Source organism: Miniopterus natalensis, chromosome 1 (genome assembly GCF_054644295.1).
Source record: "Miniopterus natalensis isolate mMinNat1 chromosome 1, mMinNat1.hap1, whole genome shotgun sequence".
NCBI classification, from domain to species: domain Eukaryota; kingdom Metazoa; phylum Chordata; class Mammalia; order Chiroptera; family Miniopteridae; genus Miniopterus; species Miniopterus natalensis.
Window position 1 is genome coordinate 83,179,832 of NC_142081.1, and position 20,492 is coordinate 83,200,323.

General features: G+C 34.8%; 1 protein-coding gene across 2 annotated transcripts in view; it reads left to right on the forward strand.

Moving 5' to 3' along the window:
- Nucleotides 1-20,492, forward strand: part of MINDY3 (MINDY lysine 48 deubiquitinase 3) — a 106,161-nt gene that overhangs the window by 70,888 nt on the left and 14,781 nt on the right. For both annotated transcript variants that reach the window (XM_016203932.2, XM_016203933.2), the window contains one exon: nt 9,470-9,542. In XM_016203932.2, the coding sequence (XP_016059418.1) occupies nt 9,470-9,542 (73 nt within the window). The remainder of the gene's footprint in view (nt 1-9,469; nt 9,543-20,492) is intronic.

Sequence of the window (20,492 nt, forward strand, 5' to 3'; positions counted from 1 at the left end):
CATCTGTTTAGATTTTATGCCTTATCTGCTACAGAAAAGAAATTAAGAAGCTAAAGTACTCATATTTATAGCTTAAATTGTAAACTTGTTGTGACTTTTAGCACCTATCTTCAAACCTAAAAATAGCAACTTCAGACAATGGATCCTAAAATTAATCTTCTGTTATTTGAACTATTTGGAAAGTTTGGGTAGAAGTCTGTACAGACTAACAATTTTCAATTATTTGAATTATTAAAAACCTGTGAATTTTTACTCACACATTGTTTCCTAGCTGCTTAGTAAACTTTGGGAATAACCATCATCAGATGTATAGGGTTATGCCAATGATTATCATGATAATACTTCAACTATTTTTATTTCTAAATATTGTAATGAGAAATCTTCAAAATGTAGTATATTCTTGACTCCTTAAAGTGAAAAATTCTCTTATTAATTGCTTTTTTTCTATTCTGAATGCCCTCATGCAGCTGTTTCTATATCTGGTTTTTGTAAATTTTCTGAATTTCCCTTTTTCTTAGTTATCTCAATCATGTCAGTGATGTTAGCCTGCTTACTGAAAGTAGTCTCTCTCTCTCCCTTTGAGTTTGTTTTTTTATAATTTTTTTTGTTACAGTAAAACTCAAATAATTGTCTAAACAAGGTAAAATATCATTGATAGAAGGGCCTAAAGTGTTCTGTCATGAGTAAAGTCTATGAGTTTTAATTAGAATCAGTATTGATAATTTGACACCTCTAGCTATCTATCCATTATTGATAAAAATAATTGTAGCAAAATGAGTTGATAGCAGAATAAGGTAAAAGGCCTCACATCATATATTTAATATATGATAGGAAGTGTTAACAGTATGATTTTATTTTTCTGAGCTTTTATTTATTTTATCCTTGGCCAAGAATGTGCTGATCAAAGTCCTGCTCAGCACTCATGGTCCAGCCTTGACATTTTTTGTGTGATGACTGCTGAGTCTCTCTCTCCTTTGTTGCTCCTATTCTTTCTTCCAGCTTCTTACCATCTTGTGATCAGTGATACTACCTGATTCATCTGTTTTTTCCCCACAGTACTTAGTATAGTAAACATTTGGCATTATACTAAGTACTGTTGAAATGCAGAGATTAATAATACATTGTAGTAGTTTATTTTTGCATCTACTGAGTGCTTTCTATGTGTCAGACACTATGCTAAGCATTTTACATGCATTCCTCATTAGTCCTAAAAGTCACCCTCTGAGGTAAGTACCATTTCCATCTACATTTTATAGTCTGGGGCCAGTGAAAAATAACATCTCCAAAGTTACATACTAATGAGTACTAAAGCCAGGCGTTAAGTTAAAATCTTCTGACTCTTGAGCTTTTAACTACTTCTGTCCCTTAGGAAAACAAAAAAGAAGTCATTTTACTAGGGTGGAATAGAGACTGGAAGAGGGAGAAGTGGGTACAGAGGAAATGATACTTGAATTAAAGGACATGGTAACTTTTAGACTTATATGAAATGAGGGTTGTTTTCTAGGCTTGGGAAAAGATGAAGCAAAAAGATGAGAGATGTGGAATGTGGAAGTTCATATTATATGTGGAGAACAGTAATTGGTTCAGTATGGCTGAACCATACTGGTTGTGCTAAAAGATTAAGATGGAAGCAGAGGTAGGGATCAGACACAGGACCACATGGAATAAACATTTATCCCCAAACCATCTCACTATACTATATTTGCATGTATATCTTGGTATGAAAGGCTAAACATGGATATCCAAGGCATGAGTGTGAAGCATATTCATAGAAGTAGAAAACCTTCTTAATTAACAGTAAGAACTTCCCTGTGATGCTATGATAAAACTTATAAAATGTCTAATAAAAATATTAGACATTTGAATACTGTGACTGTTTTTTTTTCTTCACAGTCAGACCTTATTTAAAATAGTGGAAAAGGAGGTAAGATTTGTTGTGGGGGTGGGGAGGTAGGGTTAGGGATATCTCTCGATTTCCATTAATACTAATCCAAACCTACAAAATTTAAATTACTAGTATTAGCTGGGCTACAATTTCAATCATCTTTTTTATGCATTCATTTTCATATTAGACATGTGAAGTCCGTATATGTGGAGATTTCTTTGTATGCAGCTTGTATTGTTAAAACCAATGTCAGTGAGTAGCATGAAGGAAGAGATGAGATGAAAAGGTAGGCCAGCTAGAACAGGAAGAGCAGATATACTACATGGGACACAAGCAAAATAAAGCTCCTGCCAGAATATTCAGTTTTATTTCCTTTTGCTAGCTTACTGAAGTAACAACTCTAAAATTTCAGTAGTTTATACAGTAGTATTCAAAAAGGGGCAATGAGAGCAGTCCACCCCATGAAATTGTGTAGATTTACCTGCATCTGATGATCATAAAAAAGAATTTGAGTCAGTTTTGTTGTATTTAAATTCCCTGCAAACAACATACCCTCTTTGTGCCTGTACTGGGGCACAACCACTCCCATCATACCCCCCTCTTCAAACACATACACCAAAGCTGCTTTCTCTCTTATTTTACATGTTGGCTGCAGGTGTGCTCCATGTGCTTCATGCTAAGACCTGGGCTGAAGGAGCAGCCTCTGACGGGAATGTATGGTTCTCTTGGCAGAGAGGGAAAGACACCTGGCAGAACTACAGATGGCACTTAAAGCTTCTTCTAGAAGCTAGCATAATGTCACTTCTGCTTTTATTTCTCTGGCCAAAAGAAGTTACCTGGCCAAACCTGATGTCAGTGGGGACAGGAAGTAAACACCTCCCACAGAAAAGTATTTCCAGCCCCATAGCAACAAGCAGTTATATATAATCTTTCAGGGAAGGGAAGCACAAGGGATTGAGATCAATAATACTATTTATCACTGTGGGTTGCTTTGTGTTCAGGTGATTTAACAAAGTTTAAATTAATTCAAATGATATAAAACATCTTTACTAGAAATAAGGGGGAACTTTTTGACTCTCAGATTGACTTTTACACTGGCAATTGTATGACATTAACTTTTACCATTTAAAAAAGTCAGATATTTTTCTTGAATATGTAGGTCTTCATGTGCCCAGAGAGTAATGGTTTATGTAACTTGTTTTCTTAGTGCAGTGCAGTAGTTAAAAGGCTAACAGCTTTTCTCTGCCTAATTCTTCATATACATGAGAGAATACAGAATGTGATTCTAGTGCATAGGAGAGTCATTACACAAAGTGGACACCATTGGCCTTAGAGATTAATTCTCTGGTGGAAATCAGTTGAGAAAAGCTGGAGGATTGTTGAAGTGAGTTGTACAGTTATAGTAATAGGGAGAAAAAGAAGTCCATTCATTAGTATTAATAATTATAATGATTATAGTAAATCATTTTGTTGGAGACTTTTCCTCCTACTTCATTATTTCTACTTGTACATTTAGAATTTATGTTTTTATGGAGAAAGAACCTTGATGGGCTTTGCTAATTTATGTTTCTTACCCTCACTTCTTTGCTGGTAGAACATAGTGGGCTTTTGTAGAGATAGCCTGGGACTTTTCCACATTGTTTGGGAAATAATGGAAGAGTAAGAAAAAAACCCAGTGTCCCACCTACTTTGAATTGATGGCATTAACTGAGTTGTGTCTTACATTGACACTGAAGAACATGATATACTTGAGAACATTTGGTCATTTTTAAAACAATCTGTTGATAGTAGTTCCCAAATTACTTTCATAAGTATAGTTAGTGAGTAAAGAGTCAAAATGAAACATATTATAAAGTGATTTAGTGAAATTTTACTTAAAGTTTAAAGGTAAGTTATATACTAGTTAACTTTATTGTTTTGGAAGAGCTCCTAATAGCACCATGAAATGTTGTCTGCAAGCTAAAATGTAATTTATATATGCGTGATCACCTGAAGTTAGATAAGGCTCTTAGAGGTTTTTTGAATACTCGTGACAGCAGATTGCTCTTGATAATGATGAAAAGTATAGTGAATAAACTTTAAAGACCTTTCTAGTAGTGAATTACTTATACCTAGCCAACAAATGGAACACAGACCTTCCTTATATTTCAGTAGATGTTTAGAAGGTTAGCTAACGTTTCAACATTTTAAAAGGTTTACGGTGAACAGTGAATAATTATACTGATAGTACAGACAGAGCTACGTGAAAAAGAGATTTGTTTCACGACTGTAGGTTATTAGATAGTCCCATTACAGTTTGGGTTTATTTCTCTCCCTTCTCTTCTATAGCACTTTGCCAATTTAGGAAAGTTGGGTGAGGCTAGATAAAATATTTTAAAAGCTATATTGTCTAGCAGTCCCTGTTGACCAGTAAATTGGCTGAATTGAAATTCTTTGCTCTAGCATTCCTCTGATAAAAGCTTCTGATTATAGTTGAATAATGTGGAGAACTACTTTTAGAGTAAAAATAATTTTGATGGTAAATCAGAGTTTAAATAGCTAACTAAAACAGTGTTTAAATATTTGACTCTTATGTTTAGGATCATTTCCTAATGGGGTGCCTAAAAGAGTTTCAGGTACAATACACATTGAAAATTTCTTCTAAGTACTGTAATTAGCGATGAAAAATAGAAAATGCTTACAGCATTGCTGACTTAGATAACTTGGAATTACATCATTAGAATCTCAACAGGTTTTTTTAGGGTGGGGGATTAATGTATGTTTGACTTTTTTTTAGAAGGTAATTTTCTTAAGATAATTTTAATGATATTCATGGAAATAAGCATATAGTAGCATATTTTTTCTCTCTTCCATTAAATTGTGACCTTAAATATACAGATTAGTACAGACTAGGTCTTACTCTACCATCTAATAAGCTTGACAGTATTTAAAACATTATGGGTGTGTAGATACTTATATGCTGAAAATATATTAAATATGTAATCTAAAAGTTCTTGCTATATTAAGCCTTGGAAGTGGGAAATCTGAGGGTTAGAATCCTCTTCTTCATATTGTTCTTCACACTTACACAGTTATTACATGAAAGTTTTTTTTTTACTTCATCCTTTATAATTAAATCATTATATGTGCTGTGAGGAAAAAATATAGCAATTATATCTCTCACTAAAATATTTTGCTAAGATTGTAAAGGACTCTTTCCCAATTGAATGGAATTCTGCGCTTACTGCTGTTCAGTCTTACTACGCTAATATGAAACATATTTAATATTAATTTATTACCAAATTTGCTACATGGATCATTCTGCTGCAGATTTTTTTTTAAAATATATCTTTATTGATTTCAGAGAGAGGAAAGGAGAGGGAGAGAGAGAGATAGAAACATCAATGATGAGTCATTGATCAAGCCCACAACCCGGGCATGTGCCCTGACTGGGAATTGAACCCTGATCTCCTGGATCCTAGGTCGACGCTCAGCCGCCGAGCCGCACCCGGCCAGGCTCTGCTACAGATCTTAAACTAGAAACCTTGCTCAGAAGTGCTTAAGTTAAATAAATTGGTAAAAATTAGGGTTGGAATTTGTAATTTTAAATCAGATTGGAAAGTTAAAAGGAGTTCAGCGTGAAACACTTCAAAGGGAATAGAAAGTGGTTTTGTAACTTTTTTATTTCACCTAGAAACATTTAAAGAAGTTTAAACAAGCTTTTAATTAAGAGATCGTTTTCTACAGTAATCTAAAATCACTTTAAGTACTCAAAATAAGCAACACTAATCAATTTAGAAAACTGTACTGTTTTTGATATGTGGATGAAAACTTTTGGAATGTGTTTATTAGAATTCACTGCAATCTTTTTTTTAATGCTGTACTTACTTTTCATCTTAAAATAACTGGTATGATTAAGAACAATTAATTTCTAAGGAGTTTTGTAAATAGCTGTTAGCATATCACTGATACCAAAGGAGCAAAGCAGGATGTATTTTTAATTAAGACATAATTTGCTTTATTAGTAATGACAGTTATAGTTGATGGTTTTACGATATGGAACCTGACCAATACCACTGTTTTGTATTTTCGGAGGAAAAAAAGGAATTTCTGTTTAGGTAGTTCATGTATAGGTTTCTTGTTGTTTCCTCACATACAGGGTTTTGATATACGTGTTTCAAACATCTAAACTTCAACCAATAAGTTATCTAAGTTCCTTTTTGGAAATATTGTATTCTGACATCTTTGAAGTAACCTGCTTTCAGCTGTTTCAGTATCTTACCTGGTAGGTCCTCTACCCTAATCTCCTAGTTCTCCTAGCCTGTGAGAAGCATACAACTGGCAACCATGGCGTGTTCATCCTGTGCCAGGCATTAAGATAACTCCATAAATGGCTAACCACTAAGCTGTACACCTGAAACTAATATAAAATAATAATTGAATGTCAACTGTAATTGAACAAAAATGGTTAAAAAAAAAGATAACTCCATGTGCTCTACTTGGATGTTTAACCATCACCTCTAGACTCTGAATATTCAAAATCAAACTCATTCTTCCATTAAAACTGATTTCCCTTCCTAAGTACTGTTTCTCTCACAGTTCACAGTCCTCTTCAACTCTTTCAGTTCCTCCACATGCTGTGCTTACTCACATCTCCCTGCCTTTGTCTATTCTGTTCCTTCTAGCTAGAATTTTCTCTCAGATGAGCACCAAAATATCTTCTTTGTAAAACCTGTTAAGATGATTAATACATTTTTATATCCCTAGATATATCCAAAAGAAGGTATATTTAATAAGTGTTAGAGCATTTGGGGAAGACATATAATATACAGGGGTGGGCGAAGTAGGTTTACAGTTCATATGGAAAAATATATAATACAAGAATATATAATAAGACAAAAATAAACTCTATTTTGTATACTCACAAATATAAAGCTACTTTTACCCACCCCTGTATTGTCTGAATTGTGGGTCAGCAAACCATGGGCCACAGGCCAAATCAAGCCACCATTTACAGAAAAAAATATCAGGCCCTGCTCTAAATGAGTATTTGTTAAACCAGAGTCCATCAGTTTTGCCCAAGTTTCAAGTATTGGGCCAGCATATATAGCCTATTCAAACAACAATACTAGCATATTTTCTCAAGCCTAACCTTTTTATATATTCATAACCAAAGCAAGAGATATGTGGCAAACTTTTCATTAAGTCTACTTTAATTCCTTTCTACATTAGCATACTGTATTTTTTATTTGTAGCCCTTAGAACTTAGAGACAGGCATCAGGTAGTTGACTTTAAATTTTGGGGGGCTCCTGCATTTTCTGTTATCTTTAATGCTGGAGCATTTGATGTAAACCTTTTTCTGTGATTTAAACTGGAATCTTCCTTGTTCCCCTAATTTTATAAACATTGATAATTTTTCATAACTTTATAAGTATTAAAGTAATGCTTCAATTATATTCTCTGCTACCTCTTCCCTCAAAAAAAATTCTTCTGTTTTATTGGCCAAGAAAAACAATATTCCCTTTCCCTCTATTTTGATCATAGTATTAAGTAATATTTAGAAACTTCAAAGTAATGTTTTAAAATTAATTTCAGTCTTTTCCTTATCACTTACTGGTAGCAAAGGAAGGTTGAAATGCAACAGATGGTTGAATACAATGAATGACTGTAGGCTTATCTCATTCCCCGATGCATTCCCCTCTTCCTAAAATGTCATGCACAGCTGTATACCTTCTTCTCAGCCAGAATTTCAGTCACAGTGTTCATCCACAAATTCCAAGTCGTTTAAAGGAAAAAATTAAAAAAAGAAAGAAGTACGATTGGAAATAGTCAAGGGACCTAAAGCTTATAGTGGAATAAATGTAGAAAATTTTGCAATTAAGGTTCGGAAGTGATAAAAGATGCTAAATTATTATTATTATTCCCTAAAGCTGAGAGCTGGTGCTGCAATCCTAGCTTTGATACAAAGTTAATTATAGAGCTAAGGCTATATTGCTGACATATTAGAAAAAGGAAAGAGTTTTAAGAAATATTGTTCAAAATAGGTTAAATGAACAAACATAACCCAAGAATCTGGCAATATTTACCGCAATTATAAATGGACTATTCCTTTGACCCAGCAAGCCTACTCTGGTACTCTGTCTTACAGATACAACACCACACATTTGAAATTACATGTTCAGGTTTATGTGGTGCAGCATTGTTTATAAAGCAAAAGATTAGACACAGTCCAAGTATCCATCAATAAAGGACTGGATCATAAAATCAGAAAGACATTGAAAGGCCAGATGAAAACATGTCACTTGATATGCATATTTTCTACACAATTATATTGAAAATGCAGGAAAAGTAGACCCTAAAAGTTGCTATTAAGGGATGGCAAATAGGAAATAAATACACATGACCGAATTTTACTATGTTGTAAAATACCAGAATTTTTTACTTTATCTCTTAATGTATAAAAACTGTGTAAGAGCTTACATACATTGCCTTGTTTTGATCCCCATTCCAGTTGATTTATATTCCCATGTAAGCTGAACATACTGTTAGAGTACTCAGGCACCTAGTCTCATGGTGGGGGGAGAACGACTCTAATTGATTCTTACAGTTTTTTCCTTCATCTCTGAGGTAAAGGTGGGCTGTCAGTTACTACATTTTTTATAAAATTTGTTCCTACGGAGGAACAGCATTTTAAGTTGTATTTATCATTTATACCCCACAGCATCTTTAAAAAGATTCAAGATGGTAAAAAGGGATACTTGGGAACTTGCTCTCTGATGTGGTTTGTCTGAGTGAACACAACTTTAGACAAAGCTTTAAACTAAAGCTGTGGATAGAGGAAAATGTCTGGAGCCTGGAGTCTAGATTTATATTAGTCAAGTAGTAGAATGTCCTAACAGTTTAAATATATAGAGTAAAGGTTTGTGAAGAATCCAAGATAACACTGAATTCTGTGCTTATTTTTCATAAATTGTAACATGGTCTACTGTGTAAAAAAATTAGTCATGGTAGAGAATTAGTTGCATGGGGAAAAAAGTAATTCTGCCTTTTCAGTATTTCCTTGGAGTTAAGAAAAATGAAAATTCTGGACATGCAGAACTTGATTGTTGATCTGTAGCTAGGTTTGTTATAGCATACTCCCTAAAGTAATAAATTTCTAATGCATTGCTATGTAATTGTTTGCTAGCATATACCTCTGGACTTAATTCTCAAATATTTGAAAGCTAGAGTATATTTTAAGTTATATTTAAGTAATATTTCTTCTTGCTTGGACAATAATGTAAAGCAAATGTGTAAGTCATTAATTTTTGCAGATTGCATTTGCTAGTAATTACCTATGTAATATTAGACTTTAAGTGTTTTTATATAAAGCTTTTCATGTCATTCTTACAACAATTCTCTATAGTTGAAGAATTATTCCCATTTTTTAAGGCCCAGAGAGTTCGTGATTTATGATATAAATCACTAATCTATGATATAAATATAACTCAAAGTATTCTGTCTGCAGATGTCATCATTTCTTCACCATAGTCTCATATTTATTTTGTTTACTTTTAATGTCATAATATTGTACCTAGTTGATGGCATGCTTTTTATCTTTCCAGGATATGGCTTTGGTTGCCCCTGAGGCTCCTTCAGAACAAGCCAGGAGAGTTTTTCAAACCTATGATCCAGAAGGTAATCAATTTTATTAACATAAATTCTGTGTTTTATATCTTTATATATTTGAAATAGCTTGATATTGACCTGAGTTTTATTCACAAGAGTTGTTGGATTATTGAATGAAATGTAGGTTGTGTTTCTTGAACATTTTAAATGGGAAATGTGAAAATGGAAACAAAAAAGGATACTTAAGTGCTCATCAAGTTCTTACATGGTATGAGGTTTTCATGTTTCTTGGGGTACTGAATTATGGTTACCTGAATCTTCACTTTTTATAGTCATTGTTAAATGGGAAAATACTACTTTGTGAACAAGCTCTTTGAAAAGTAAGTCATTTCCTTTTTTAATTTATTTATTAAATAAACAACTCTACTAAAATATCGTTTGAGATATAATTGATATATAACAGTCTGTAAGTTTAGGGTATATAGTGTGTTGCTTTTATATATTTATATATTGCAAAATCATTGCTACAGAAGTGTTACCTACTATCATATCACATAATTATCTTTTTTATAGTCAGAACAATTAAGATCTATTTTCTTAGCAACTTTGAAATTTATAAAACTGTATTGACCATCATCACCATGCTGTGTATTAGCTCTCCAGAACTTATTTCTCTATTAGTTGCAAGTTTCTACTTTTAAACAATATCTTCCCAGTTAACCCATCCCCAGGCCCTAGTCACCACCATTCTGTTTTTGCAAATTCAGCTCTTTTAGATCCTACATGTAAATATTATTATACGGTATTTGTCTTTCTCTGTCTGATTTCTTTCCATTTTTATAATGCCCTCAAATTCCATTCATGTTACAAGAGACAAGATTTCCTTATTCCTCCTGGCTGAATAGTGCGTGTGCGCGCGGCTGTGTGTGTGTGCGTGCCTGTGTGTGTTTAATCCATTTCTTTATCCATTTATCTGTTGATGGAGACTTAAGTTGTTTTCATATCTGGGTTATCATGAATAATGTTGCAATGACTATGGGTATGCAGAGATATCACTGAACAACAGATTTGAAGTCCTTCAGATATATACCTAGGAATGTGATTGCTAGATCGTATGGTAGTTCAATTTTTAAGTTTTTGAGGAACCTCCATAGTGTTTTCTTTAATGGGTGTGCTTTTTACATTCCCACCAATACTGTATAAGGGTTCCCTTTTCTCTACATCCTTACCAACATTTATCTTTTGGATTTTTGATAAAAGCTATCCGAACTATCCTAACAGGTGTGAAGTGACACATCAAAGTCCATTGCCCTTTTTTTTTAAGTTGCATTATTTGCTTTTTTTGCTATTGAGTTCTTTGAATTCTTTATATATTTTAGATGTTAACCCCTTATCAGATATATTGTTCGGGAATATTTTCTCTCATTCTTTAGGTTGCTTTTTTTCAGTTTATTGTTTCTTTTTGTGTGCAGAAGCTCTTTAATGTAGTCCCATTTGTTTATTTAATTTTACTTATTTTTCTTTTTATTGTCCAAAATATTACAGATGTCCCTTTTTCTCCACATTGACCCCTTCCACCCCCGCCCCCCCAACCCCCTCCCGAGTCCCTCACCACACGATTGTCTGTGTCCGTGGGTTATGCATATATACATATAAATTCTTTGGTTAACCTCTCCTTCCCCTGCCCCACCCCTTTCCTTCCCTCTGAGATTTGTCAGTTTGATCCATGCTTACACGTCATTGAATCTATTCTGTTCATCAGTTTACTAAGTTGTTTAGATTCCACATATAAGTGATGTCATGTGATGTTTGTCTTTCTCTGCCTGGCCTATTTCGCTTAGGATAATATTCTCCAGGTCCATCCATATTGTCCCAAAGGGTACGAGATCCTTCTTTTCTACAGCTGCATAGTATTCTGTTGTGTAAATGTCCCACAGCGATTTTATCCACTCATCTACTGATGGGCACTTGGGCTGTTTCCAGATCTCAGCTATTATAAATTGTGCTGATATGAACATAGGGGTGCATATATTCTTTCTGATTGGTGTTTTAGGATTCTTAGGATATATTCCTAGAAGTGGGATCACTGGGTCAAAAGGCAGTTTGATTTTTAATTTTTTGAGGAAACTCCACACTGTTTTCCATAGTGGCTGCACCAGTCTGCATTCCCACCAGCAGTGTACTAGGGTTCCCCTTTCTCCACACCCTCGCCAGCACATGTCATTTGTTGATTTGTTGGTGGAACCATTCTGACAGGTGTGAAGTGATACCTCATTGTGGTTTTAATTTGCATCTCTCTGATGATTAGCGACGCTGAGCATTTTTTCATGTTTCTTGGCCATCTGTACGTCCTCTTGGAGAAGTGTCTATTCAGGTCCTTTGCCTATTTTTTAATTGTATTGTTTGTCTTCCTCTTGTTGAGTTGTATGAGTTCTTTGTATATTTGGAAATTAACCCCTTGTCAGATGTATCCTTGGCAAATATGTTCTCCCAAACCATGGGTTCCCTTTGCGTTTTGAGGATGGTTTCTTTTGCTGTGCAGAAGTGTTTTAGTCTGATGAAGAAGTCCCATTTGTTTATTTCTTCCTTTCTTCCCTTGCCCTAGGAGATGTATCAGTGAAAATTCTACTACATGAGATGTCTGATTTTACTGCCTATGTTTTCTTCTAGGATCTTTATGGTTTCACAACTTAGATTTAAGTATTTAGCCATTTTGAATTTATTCTTGTGTATGGTGTAAGTTGGTGTTCCAGTTTCATTTTTTTGCATGTTCCTGTCCAACTTTTCCAATACCATTTATTGAAGAGACTATCTTTATTTTATGCTCTTGCCTCCTTTGTCAAATATTAATTGACCATAATGGTATGGGTCTATTTCTGGGAGCCTCTTTTCCATTGATTTATATGCCTGTTTTTGTGCCAGTACCAGTCTGTTTGATTACAATGACTTTGCAGTATAATTTGATAACTGGTACAGTGATCCCTCCAGCTCTGTTCTTTTTTCTCAAGATGGCTGCAGCTATTCAGGGTCTTTTTTGGTTCCATATAAATTTTTGGAATATTTGTTCTAGATCTGTGAAATATTTGTTCGTATTTTAATAGGAATTCCATTGAATCTATAGATTGCTTTGGGTAATATGGACATTTTAATGATATTAATTCTTCCAACGCACGAACATGGTATATTTTTCCACTTGTTTGTATCTTCCTCTATTTCTTTTTTCAGTGTCTTGTAGTTTTCTGATTACAGGTCTTTTACATCCTTGGTTAAGTTTATTCCTAGGTATCTTATTTTTTTAGTTGCAATGGTAAATGGGATTGTTTTTTTAGTTTCTGTTTCTAAGAGTTCATTGTTGGTGTATAAATATGCCATCGATTTTCAGATGTTAATTTTGTATCCTGCTACCTTGCCGAATTAATTTATCAAATCTAGTAGTACTTTAGTGGAGTCTTTAGGGTTTTCCATGTACAATACCATGTCATCTGTGAATAATGACAGTTTTACTTCCTCCTTTCCAATTTGGATACCTTTTATGTTTTCTTCCTGTCTGATGACTGTGGCTAGGACTTCCAGTACTATGGTGAATAAGAGTGGTGAAAGTGGACATTCCTGTCTTGGGATTGTCCTGTTTTTAAGGGAAACGGTTTTCATTTTTACCATCGAGTATGATGTGGCTGTAGGTGTGTCGTATATGGCCTTTGTTATGTTGCGTTGTTTCCTGTGTTCACACTTTGCCGAGAGTTTTTATCAAAATGGGTGCTGGATTTTGTCAAATGCTTTTTCTGCATCTATCGATATGATCATATGATTTTTGTCCTTCATTTTGTTTATGTGATGTATCATATTTATTGATTTGCAAATATAACAGCCTTGCTTCCCTGGAATAATCCCACTTGGTCATGGTTTCTGATCTTTTTAATGTATTGCTGGGTCTGGTGTACTAGTATTTTGTTGAGGATTTTATCATCTGTGTTCATTAGGTAGTATGAACATTTTAACACGATTAATTCTTTCAGTTCATGAACATGGAATAGCTTTCCATTTATTTGTGTCTTTAGTTTCTTTTATCCATGTTTCATAGTTTTCAGTGTCCAGGTCTTTTACTTCCTTGATTAATTTTATTCCTAGGTATTTTATTTTTTTTCAAGCACTGTAAATGGGATTAATTTTTAAGTTTCTCTCTGATAGTTTATCAATTTATAGAAATGCAACAGATATTTGTATACTGATCTTGTATAATTCAAGTTTTTAATTGTTTATTAATTCTAACAGTTTTTTGGTGGAGTCTTTAAGCCTTGTATGTGATGAATATTTTTCTCTTTCTGCCTACAAAATTCTCTAGTTGTCTGACTTTTGAGAGCTTGATGATAGTGTGTCTTGGTGAAAGTCTCTTTGTGTTGAATCTCTTTGGGGATATTTGAGTTTCCTGTACTTGGATGGTCATATCTCTCCCCAGATTTGGGAAGTTTTCACTCATTATTGCTTTAAGTAAGTTTTCTGTTCCTTTTTCCCTCTTTCCTACTTCTAAGACTCCCATAATGCAGATATGCTTATTCTCTGTGCTACCCCACAATTCATTTAGACTTTCTTCACTTTTTTATTATTCTGAATTCTTTATTTTTCTCTGACTTAATGATATTCAGATATTTGCCTTCAAGCTCACAGATTCTTTCTTTTGCCTGATTGAGCCTGCCGTTGAAGCTACCTATTGGATTTTTTATTTCATTTTTTGTATTCTTAAGCTTGAGAATTTCTGTTTAGTTCTTTATTATGATTTCTATTTCTTTGTTAAACTTTTCATTTTGTTTATCTATTTGAAGATCATTTAGTTGTCCATCTTTGTACTCTTGACTCTCACTATAAGCTTCCTTAAAAGAACTACTTTGAATTCTTTGTTAAATAACTAGCAAATCCCCATTTCTTTGGGGCCTTTTGTGTGTGTGTGGAAAATTATAGTGTTCCTTTGGCGGTGTTATGTCCCTTGCTTTATTTTGTTTCTCATGAGTTTTCATTGGTGTTTGAGCCCTTGAGGTTGCAGTCACCTTTTATAATTTTATAGCCTTTTTGGACTGGTTTCAGTGGGGAGAGCTTCTACTTGGAGGTGGGTGCGGAGTTGCCAGCTGGGTGGGATGCAGCATCTTTGGTCTTGAGATGGCACAGTGGTGTGGTCTTGTGCAGCTCCATTGGCTGAGGTTAACGTTGGTTATACTGCAGGGATCTTTTATTGGCGGATACTTCAGAGACCCTGTGTATAGCAGAAGCAGGTAAGGCTATTGAGATCCTCAGAAGTGAAAGCTGCTGGAGTCTTTCTGTTCTCCCCATCACCGAAATCAGGGCACATCAGTGAATGGGGCCCCTGAAGGCAGGTGTCACTGCAGTGATAGTGCCAGCCTCTGGGAGTATATGAGGGGTGGGGAGGGGAAAGGGGTGTGCTCTGGCCAGCTCCATTAGCTGAGATCAGCATTGGTGAAGACTGTGGGAGATTCCTGTAACAAAGGCTGCCGCCTCTGTAGCAGAATAAGGCTTGCTGGGGTTCTCCTTTTCCTGTTGTGGTTGAACTTCCTCTGAAGGGAACCTTCCTGGTCCCAGTCTGCTCTTGACTGGGGCATGAGGTGACACAGGTAATGTGCTTCCTGTACTTTTTTTACGCAGCCTTCCTTGATTTTTTTTAACTCTGCAGGGTTTTTGCTACTTCTTAGTAGTCCAGAGTTTTCTCCCAGCTGGTTTTCTTCAGTTTGTAGTTGTTTGTTTATTGGTGTTTTGTTTTTGTTTTTTTTCATGTGGGAGATAAGCATTGGGGACTCCTAGCCCTCCATCTTGCTGATGTCACCCCAGAATATTTTGGTAAAATTTATTGTGCCAGGAAGTTATGGAAGAGTAATATAAATCATCTTTATGATTCTCTTTTGAGCCTGAGCTCAGCTATTCTACCTACTAACAAAGACACTTCTGAAAATTTATATGTGTGTGTGTGTATATATGTCCATTGTTAGCTATGTTGTTTTAACACCTTTGCATTTGAGTACTTAGCTAATTATAATATAACTAAAGTATTATAGCTGAGTCACTGACTTTTCAAGTATTACTTTAAAACCTCATCATATCTTAAATTATATTGTAAATTACCATGTAGAAGTTTAAGTTGTTGGATCGGTGAAGTCCTTATGAATTCTGAATGGACTCAATTATCTTTATGAATGCACTTTATTCTACCTTAAAACTTTTTACTCTTGAAGATCTGCTCTTTTCATCTCTGAAAATTTGAGTCACAGTATTTCTAGGAATAGTCATACATCAGTTAACAATGGGGATGCATCCTGACAATGTGTCATTAGGATATTTCTGTTTTGTTCTTGTATAGACATAGAGTGTACTTATACAACCCTAGATGGGATAGCCTACTACTATAATTGTATATGCTATAATTTTACATTACTGGCAGTGCAGTAGGTTTGCTTACACCAGCATCACCATAAACATGAGTAACATGTGCTAGGACAGCTACGACATCACTAGGCAATAGGAATTTTTCAGCTCCATTAAAACCTTAAGGAATCACCGTCATATATGCCATTATATGACAGTATGTCTATTCACTTATATCTTAGTATCAGTATAACTTTTAATTGCTTTTAGGTCTATAAATCTGTTTTCTTATATATCAAATGAGAATACTGAGACCTATTTAGAGTCATTATGAAGATGAGAAATGTTGTGGAAAGTACCCTTCCCAGTGCTTAAAACATAGTAGGTACTCTATAAATGTCAGTTTCTCTGTCTCTACACCTCAGTTTCATTGGTACTTGCATTGCTGATTTGACTTTGAATTGGCTTCTTCAACTATGCTTTCCCCCTAACTTAAGAAACACACAAGTTTCTTTGCTCTTGAATTTAGTAATCTTTAAACCCTAGTAACATTTAATTGTAAATGTTTAATAGGAAGTAAAAGAGATTTACCACTGAATGAAATTAGCCTTAGAGTAAATCAACAGCTTTGAATCATTGCTGTGTAAAGCACATTGAACTATGTCATGGATGGTGACAAACTTACAATCATTCTCTTGCCACTTTGAATCCTCTGATGGAAAAAATAAAAAAGAAATCATTTCTGTTCCTAAATATATTTAATATATTTTGAGCTAAGGGCCAAACTTCCTAAAGGATAGTTTCAGAAACTATAATAAGTTAATATGAAAGTAAGATTGATGTTTTATCTTTTGTTTTTAAACTTTTTTTTTTTTTAAATATATCTATTGATTTCAGAGAGAGGAAAGGAGAGGGGGAGAGAGAGATAGAAACATCAATGATGAGAGAGTCATTGATTGAGCCCACAACCCGGGCATGTGCCCTGACCAGGAATCGAACCCCGATCGCCTGGATCCTACATCAACGCTCAACCGCTGAGCCATGCCTAGCCAGGCAAGATTGATGTTAAGAGTGTAACATTCAAAGAAATGTGGTTATACTGAACCTAGATTAATTTGCAAGCTATCATGAAGACCTGAGCAGGGAAGGATTACATTGGCAAATGGAAGCTAAAAGAGAAGAAAGTGTGTGTGTGTGTGTGTGTGTGTGTGTGTGTGTGTGTGTGTGTGTGTGTTTGTAAAATTAAATACTTTGCTGGCTATTTCATGCTAGAAATTTATATGCATGAAATTGCCAGCAAAGTGTTTGACCTGAGTGGAAAGACAGGGCAGAAGAAAAATAATTTGTAGTGTTTACTAAGGAGAGGTAATGCTAGACGCAAGAGGTTATTCGAATAACCAAGGAAATTAATGGTGAAGGATTCGATTTATATTTTATAAGAAGTATATTTCAGAGAATGAGCAATTTCCTGTGGCATTCCCTCTTAAGGATTTATTTAAGGTTATGTATTTTTTTCCTGCCATCTCAAACCTTCTTCGAGGTGCCCACCTTTTCTACATCTCATATTCCAATGGGGAGTACCACTTTGCAATCCTACACATATATATATAAGTGCTTGCTCTGTTTCAGGACACATTTTAATATAAATTACAGTATGAGATATAAAACCCTTCCAGAATGGAATCTTGTAAGATGAAGTATGTAGGATGGCATGACAGATAAACTGTATATATTCCCAGAGTTTCCAGGCAGGTTTTAATATGCTGCTTAATTTTGATTTGAAGTGATTGTCTACGATATCAAGCATCTTCTTATCCCAATGTAGCCACCACAAACCATTATAAAACCAAACATATGGTTTTCATGTGATCTGCCTTTTTAGATACCCCTACATCTGTGTCATTGGTGAAAATTTTAGAACTGAAATTAAAATTGAGTTTCTTGAGGAGGGGTACATACAAGGAAATGATCAAAATATCTTAAGTGATAATAATTTATTAAATAAAGGCATAAAGAAATGCCTTCAAATCAAGGAATATTCACAGATAGGAGACCTGAACTTCAAAAAAGCTAATGTTAGAACATTGATTTTTAAAAATCCATCAAGAATACAAAGATACTAAATCTGAGGTTTTAAAAGTAGGATACCGTTGTCATAAACAAAAGGTTTGTTTGTTTGCTTGTTGCAAAAAATTTTTTGATCATTAATGAGACAGCAGGCTTGTACTATTCATTTTCCCCTACCAGTTTACAAGGGAAGTTAGAATTTCTTATATTACCAAATTTCTTACATTACTAAAACTATTTATAATCAGTTACAAGTTTTCAGAATTGAGTCCTCATAGAACATATGAAAATCAGTTTGCCTTGTTTTTACTAGAGAAACAAAATTATTAATTAAGTAAAATGATTTTCATCTATATAGTTTTATGTGACAATTTAGGATTCTAAGCTGGATTAAGAAGAAAGCAATTAAAACTTGTTCAGCCACCTCAGGAAAGGTTTCTCCTTCTGTATGTGACTTGTCATGAAGAAAATAAATGCTACTTTTTCATCTATATCACTGTTATGGTTTAGCTCTATATAGTTCACTCTAATAAGGAGGGTTAAAAATAATTTTCCATTTTTAGTCTGTTTAGTCACTCAGAAACTAATCTGTTAATCTAATTTTATTTTTCTCCCCAAACATAGATGCTCTTGTTTCAAGATTTAACCAATCAGGCTTTTTCAGAACACTTAATATGCTAACAGTCCTTACAAGCTTCTGGGTAGTTCCACTTTCCATTTAGCAAAGGCTGGTATAGGGACAATTGTTCTTTGTCACCCTTTTCAGAATATTTGTAGAATAATTTACCTAGAGGGAAGCTGAAGAAAAGAGAATTTGAGTTCTGGTACCCATGAGTATTTTTGTGCCTAATCGCTCCTGCCGTGGCTGCTACTCATGTGTCTGCCATTTGGGGAGACCTGTAATAATACTGTTAGCACTATGCTTTAGGTGTGTTATGAATTAAATGGATATATGCAGGCTAATCACCATTTATAGCATTGCTGCTATGAAACTACATTTTCAGTGCTCTAAGCAGGTGATTTATTAATGATCTTTTGAAACATAAACCTGATTTATAAGTAGGAGCCTGTCTAAAAATAATAATAATTATGTTTAGCTTGGCATGGAATGTATAATTTATAAAGCACTTTACCTGTATGGTCTCATTAAAACCTTACCTTAAACCTAGGAGATAGGCAGGGATTATTATTACCTTTTGGTTCTTAAGAAAACCAACCTATGGACAGTTTGTAACTTCTTGAGAGCTAAAAGCACACCAGTTGCTGTCAGAAGCCTGGATTTAAATACCATCTCTGGCACTCATTAACTGTGCGATGTTAGGCAAGTTCCTAACCTTAGTTCTCTCATCTGTGAAATGGATTTCATATCTACGTTACATGGTTATTCAGATACTCAATAAGTTGACCATATTGTCGATTTATAAAAAATTTAAAAATGTGTGGCGTAGAGCTTATTCAGTAATGTCCAAAGACACAGGATTCTACATAGATGGAATTTAAAACAAACACAGGTTTTCACCCTACACCTAGTGGGTTTTTGTCTTTCTCTTTTATTCTCTCTCCCTTGTAGAATTATATCTAAAGAAGCAACCCTATTTGAGCCAGGAATACATAGTTTGATTTAAAAGGAGCCCTTTAAATACTATTTTTAAAGTGGCTAAAATATATTGAGAGCTATCTTCTGTCTGAATGACTTCATTGTGTTGCATTTTTTAACCTCAGCGGTTGGAGCATCGCCCCACACACCAAAGGGTCGCAGGTTCAATTCCCAGTCAAAGGGCATGTACCTGGGTTGCAGGTTTGATCTCTGGCCCTGGTCAGGGCGTGTGCAGGAGGCAGCCAATCAATGTGTACCTCTCACATCAATGTCTCTCTCCCCCCCCCCTTTCTCGCTCTCTCCACCTCCCTCCCTACCTTCCACTCTCCCTAAAAATCAGTGGGAAAATATATCCTCAGGCGAGGATTAACAACAACAAAAAAGAATAATTTTACTTATAGGTTGCTTCAATTATAGCAATCCATAGACATTATCTAGAAATTACTTTTGTTTAATTCAGTCTTTTCTGGTCTTTTTAAATGATACATTTTCTTCTTTATACTCTTGTTGCTTCCCTTTCCTCTCTTTTCACTGCCATTCTTCACCTTGCTGTATAGCCTTGTCATCACTGTTTCTTTCGTGCTGCCCCAGCCATAGTTTTTCTGTATCTTACCACCATGTTTTGTTTGTTTTGCATTTTTTCCATCACATGACAGAAGTGGTTCTCCAGGACAGGCCATAAATTAACTACTCCTTTCTGAACTTCATATGTTCAATTCATAAAGCTCTTTTTGAAAAACCTTAGTGCGTGAACAGGGTAGTTTGTTGAAACTTGAAGTGAAGACTAGCTCGAATAATTAAATGTAATGAGCAGATACTTGTGTCAGGCACTGTGCTAGGCCCTGGACTTACAGAATCCCTGCCGTCCAGGAGCTCCTCACCAACTGGGAGCCAGCTGAGCAAACCAGTAGTAATACTAAGGCAAAGAGACCAAAGAAAGCAGAAATATGAAAATGTCTTAATTTTGCCTAGGGGCAAAAGTCACATTT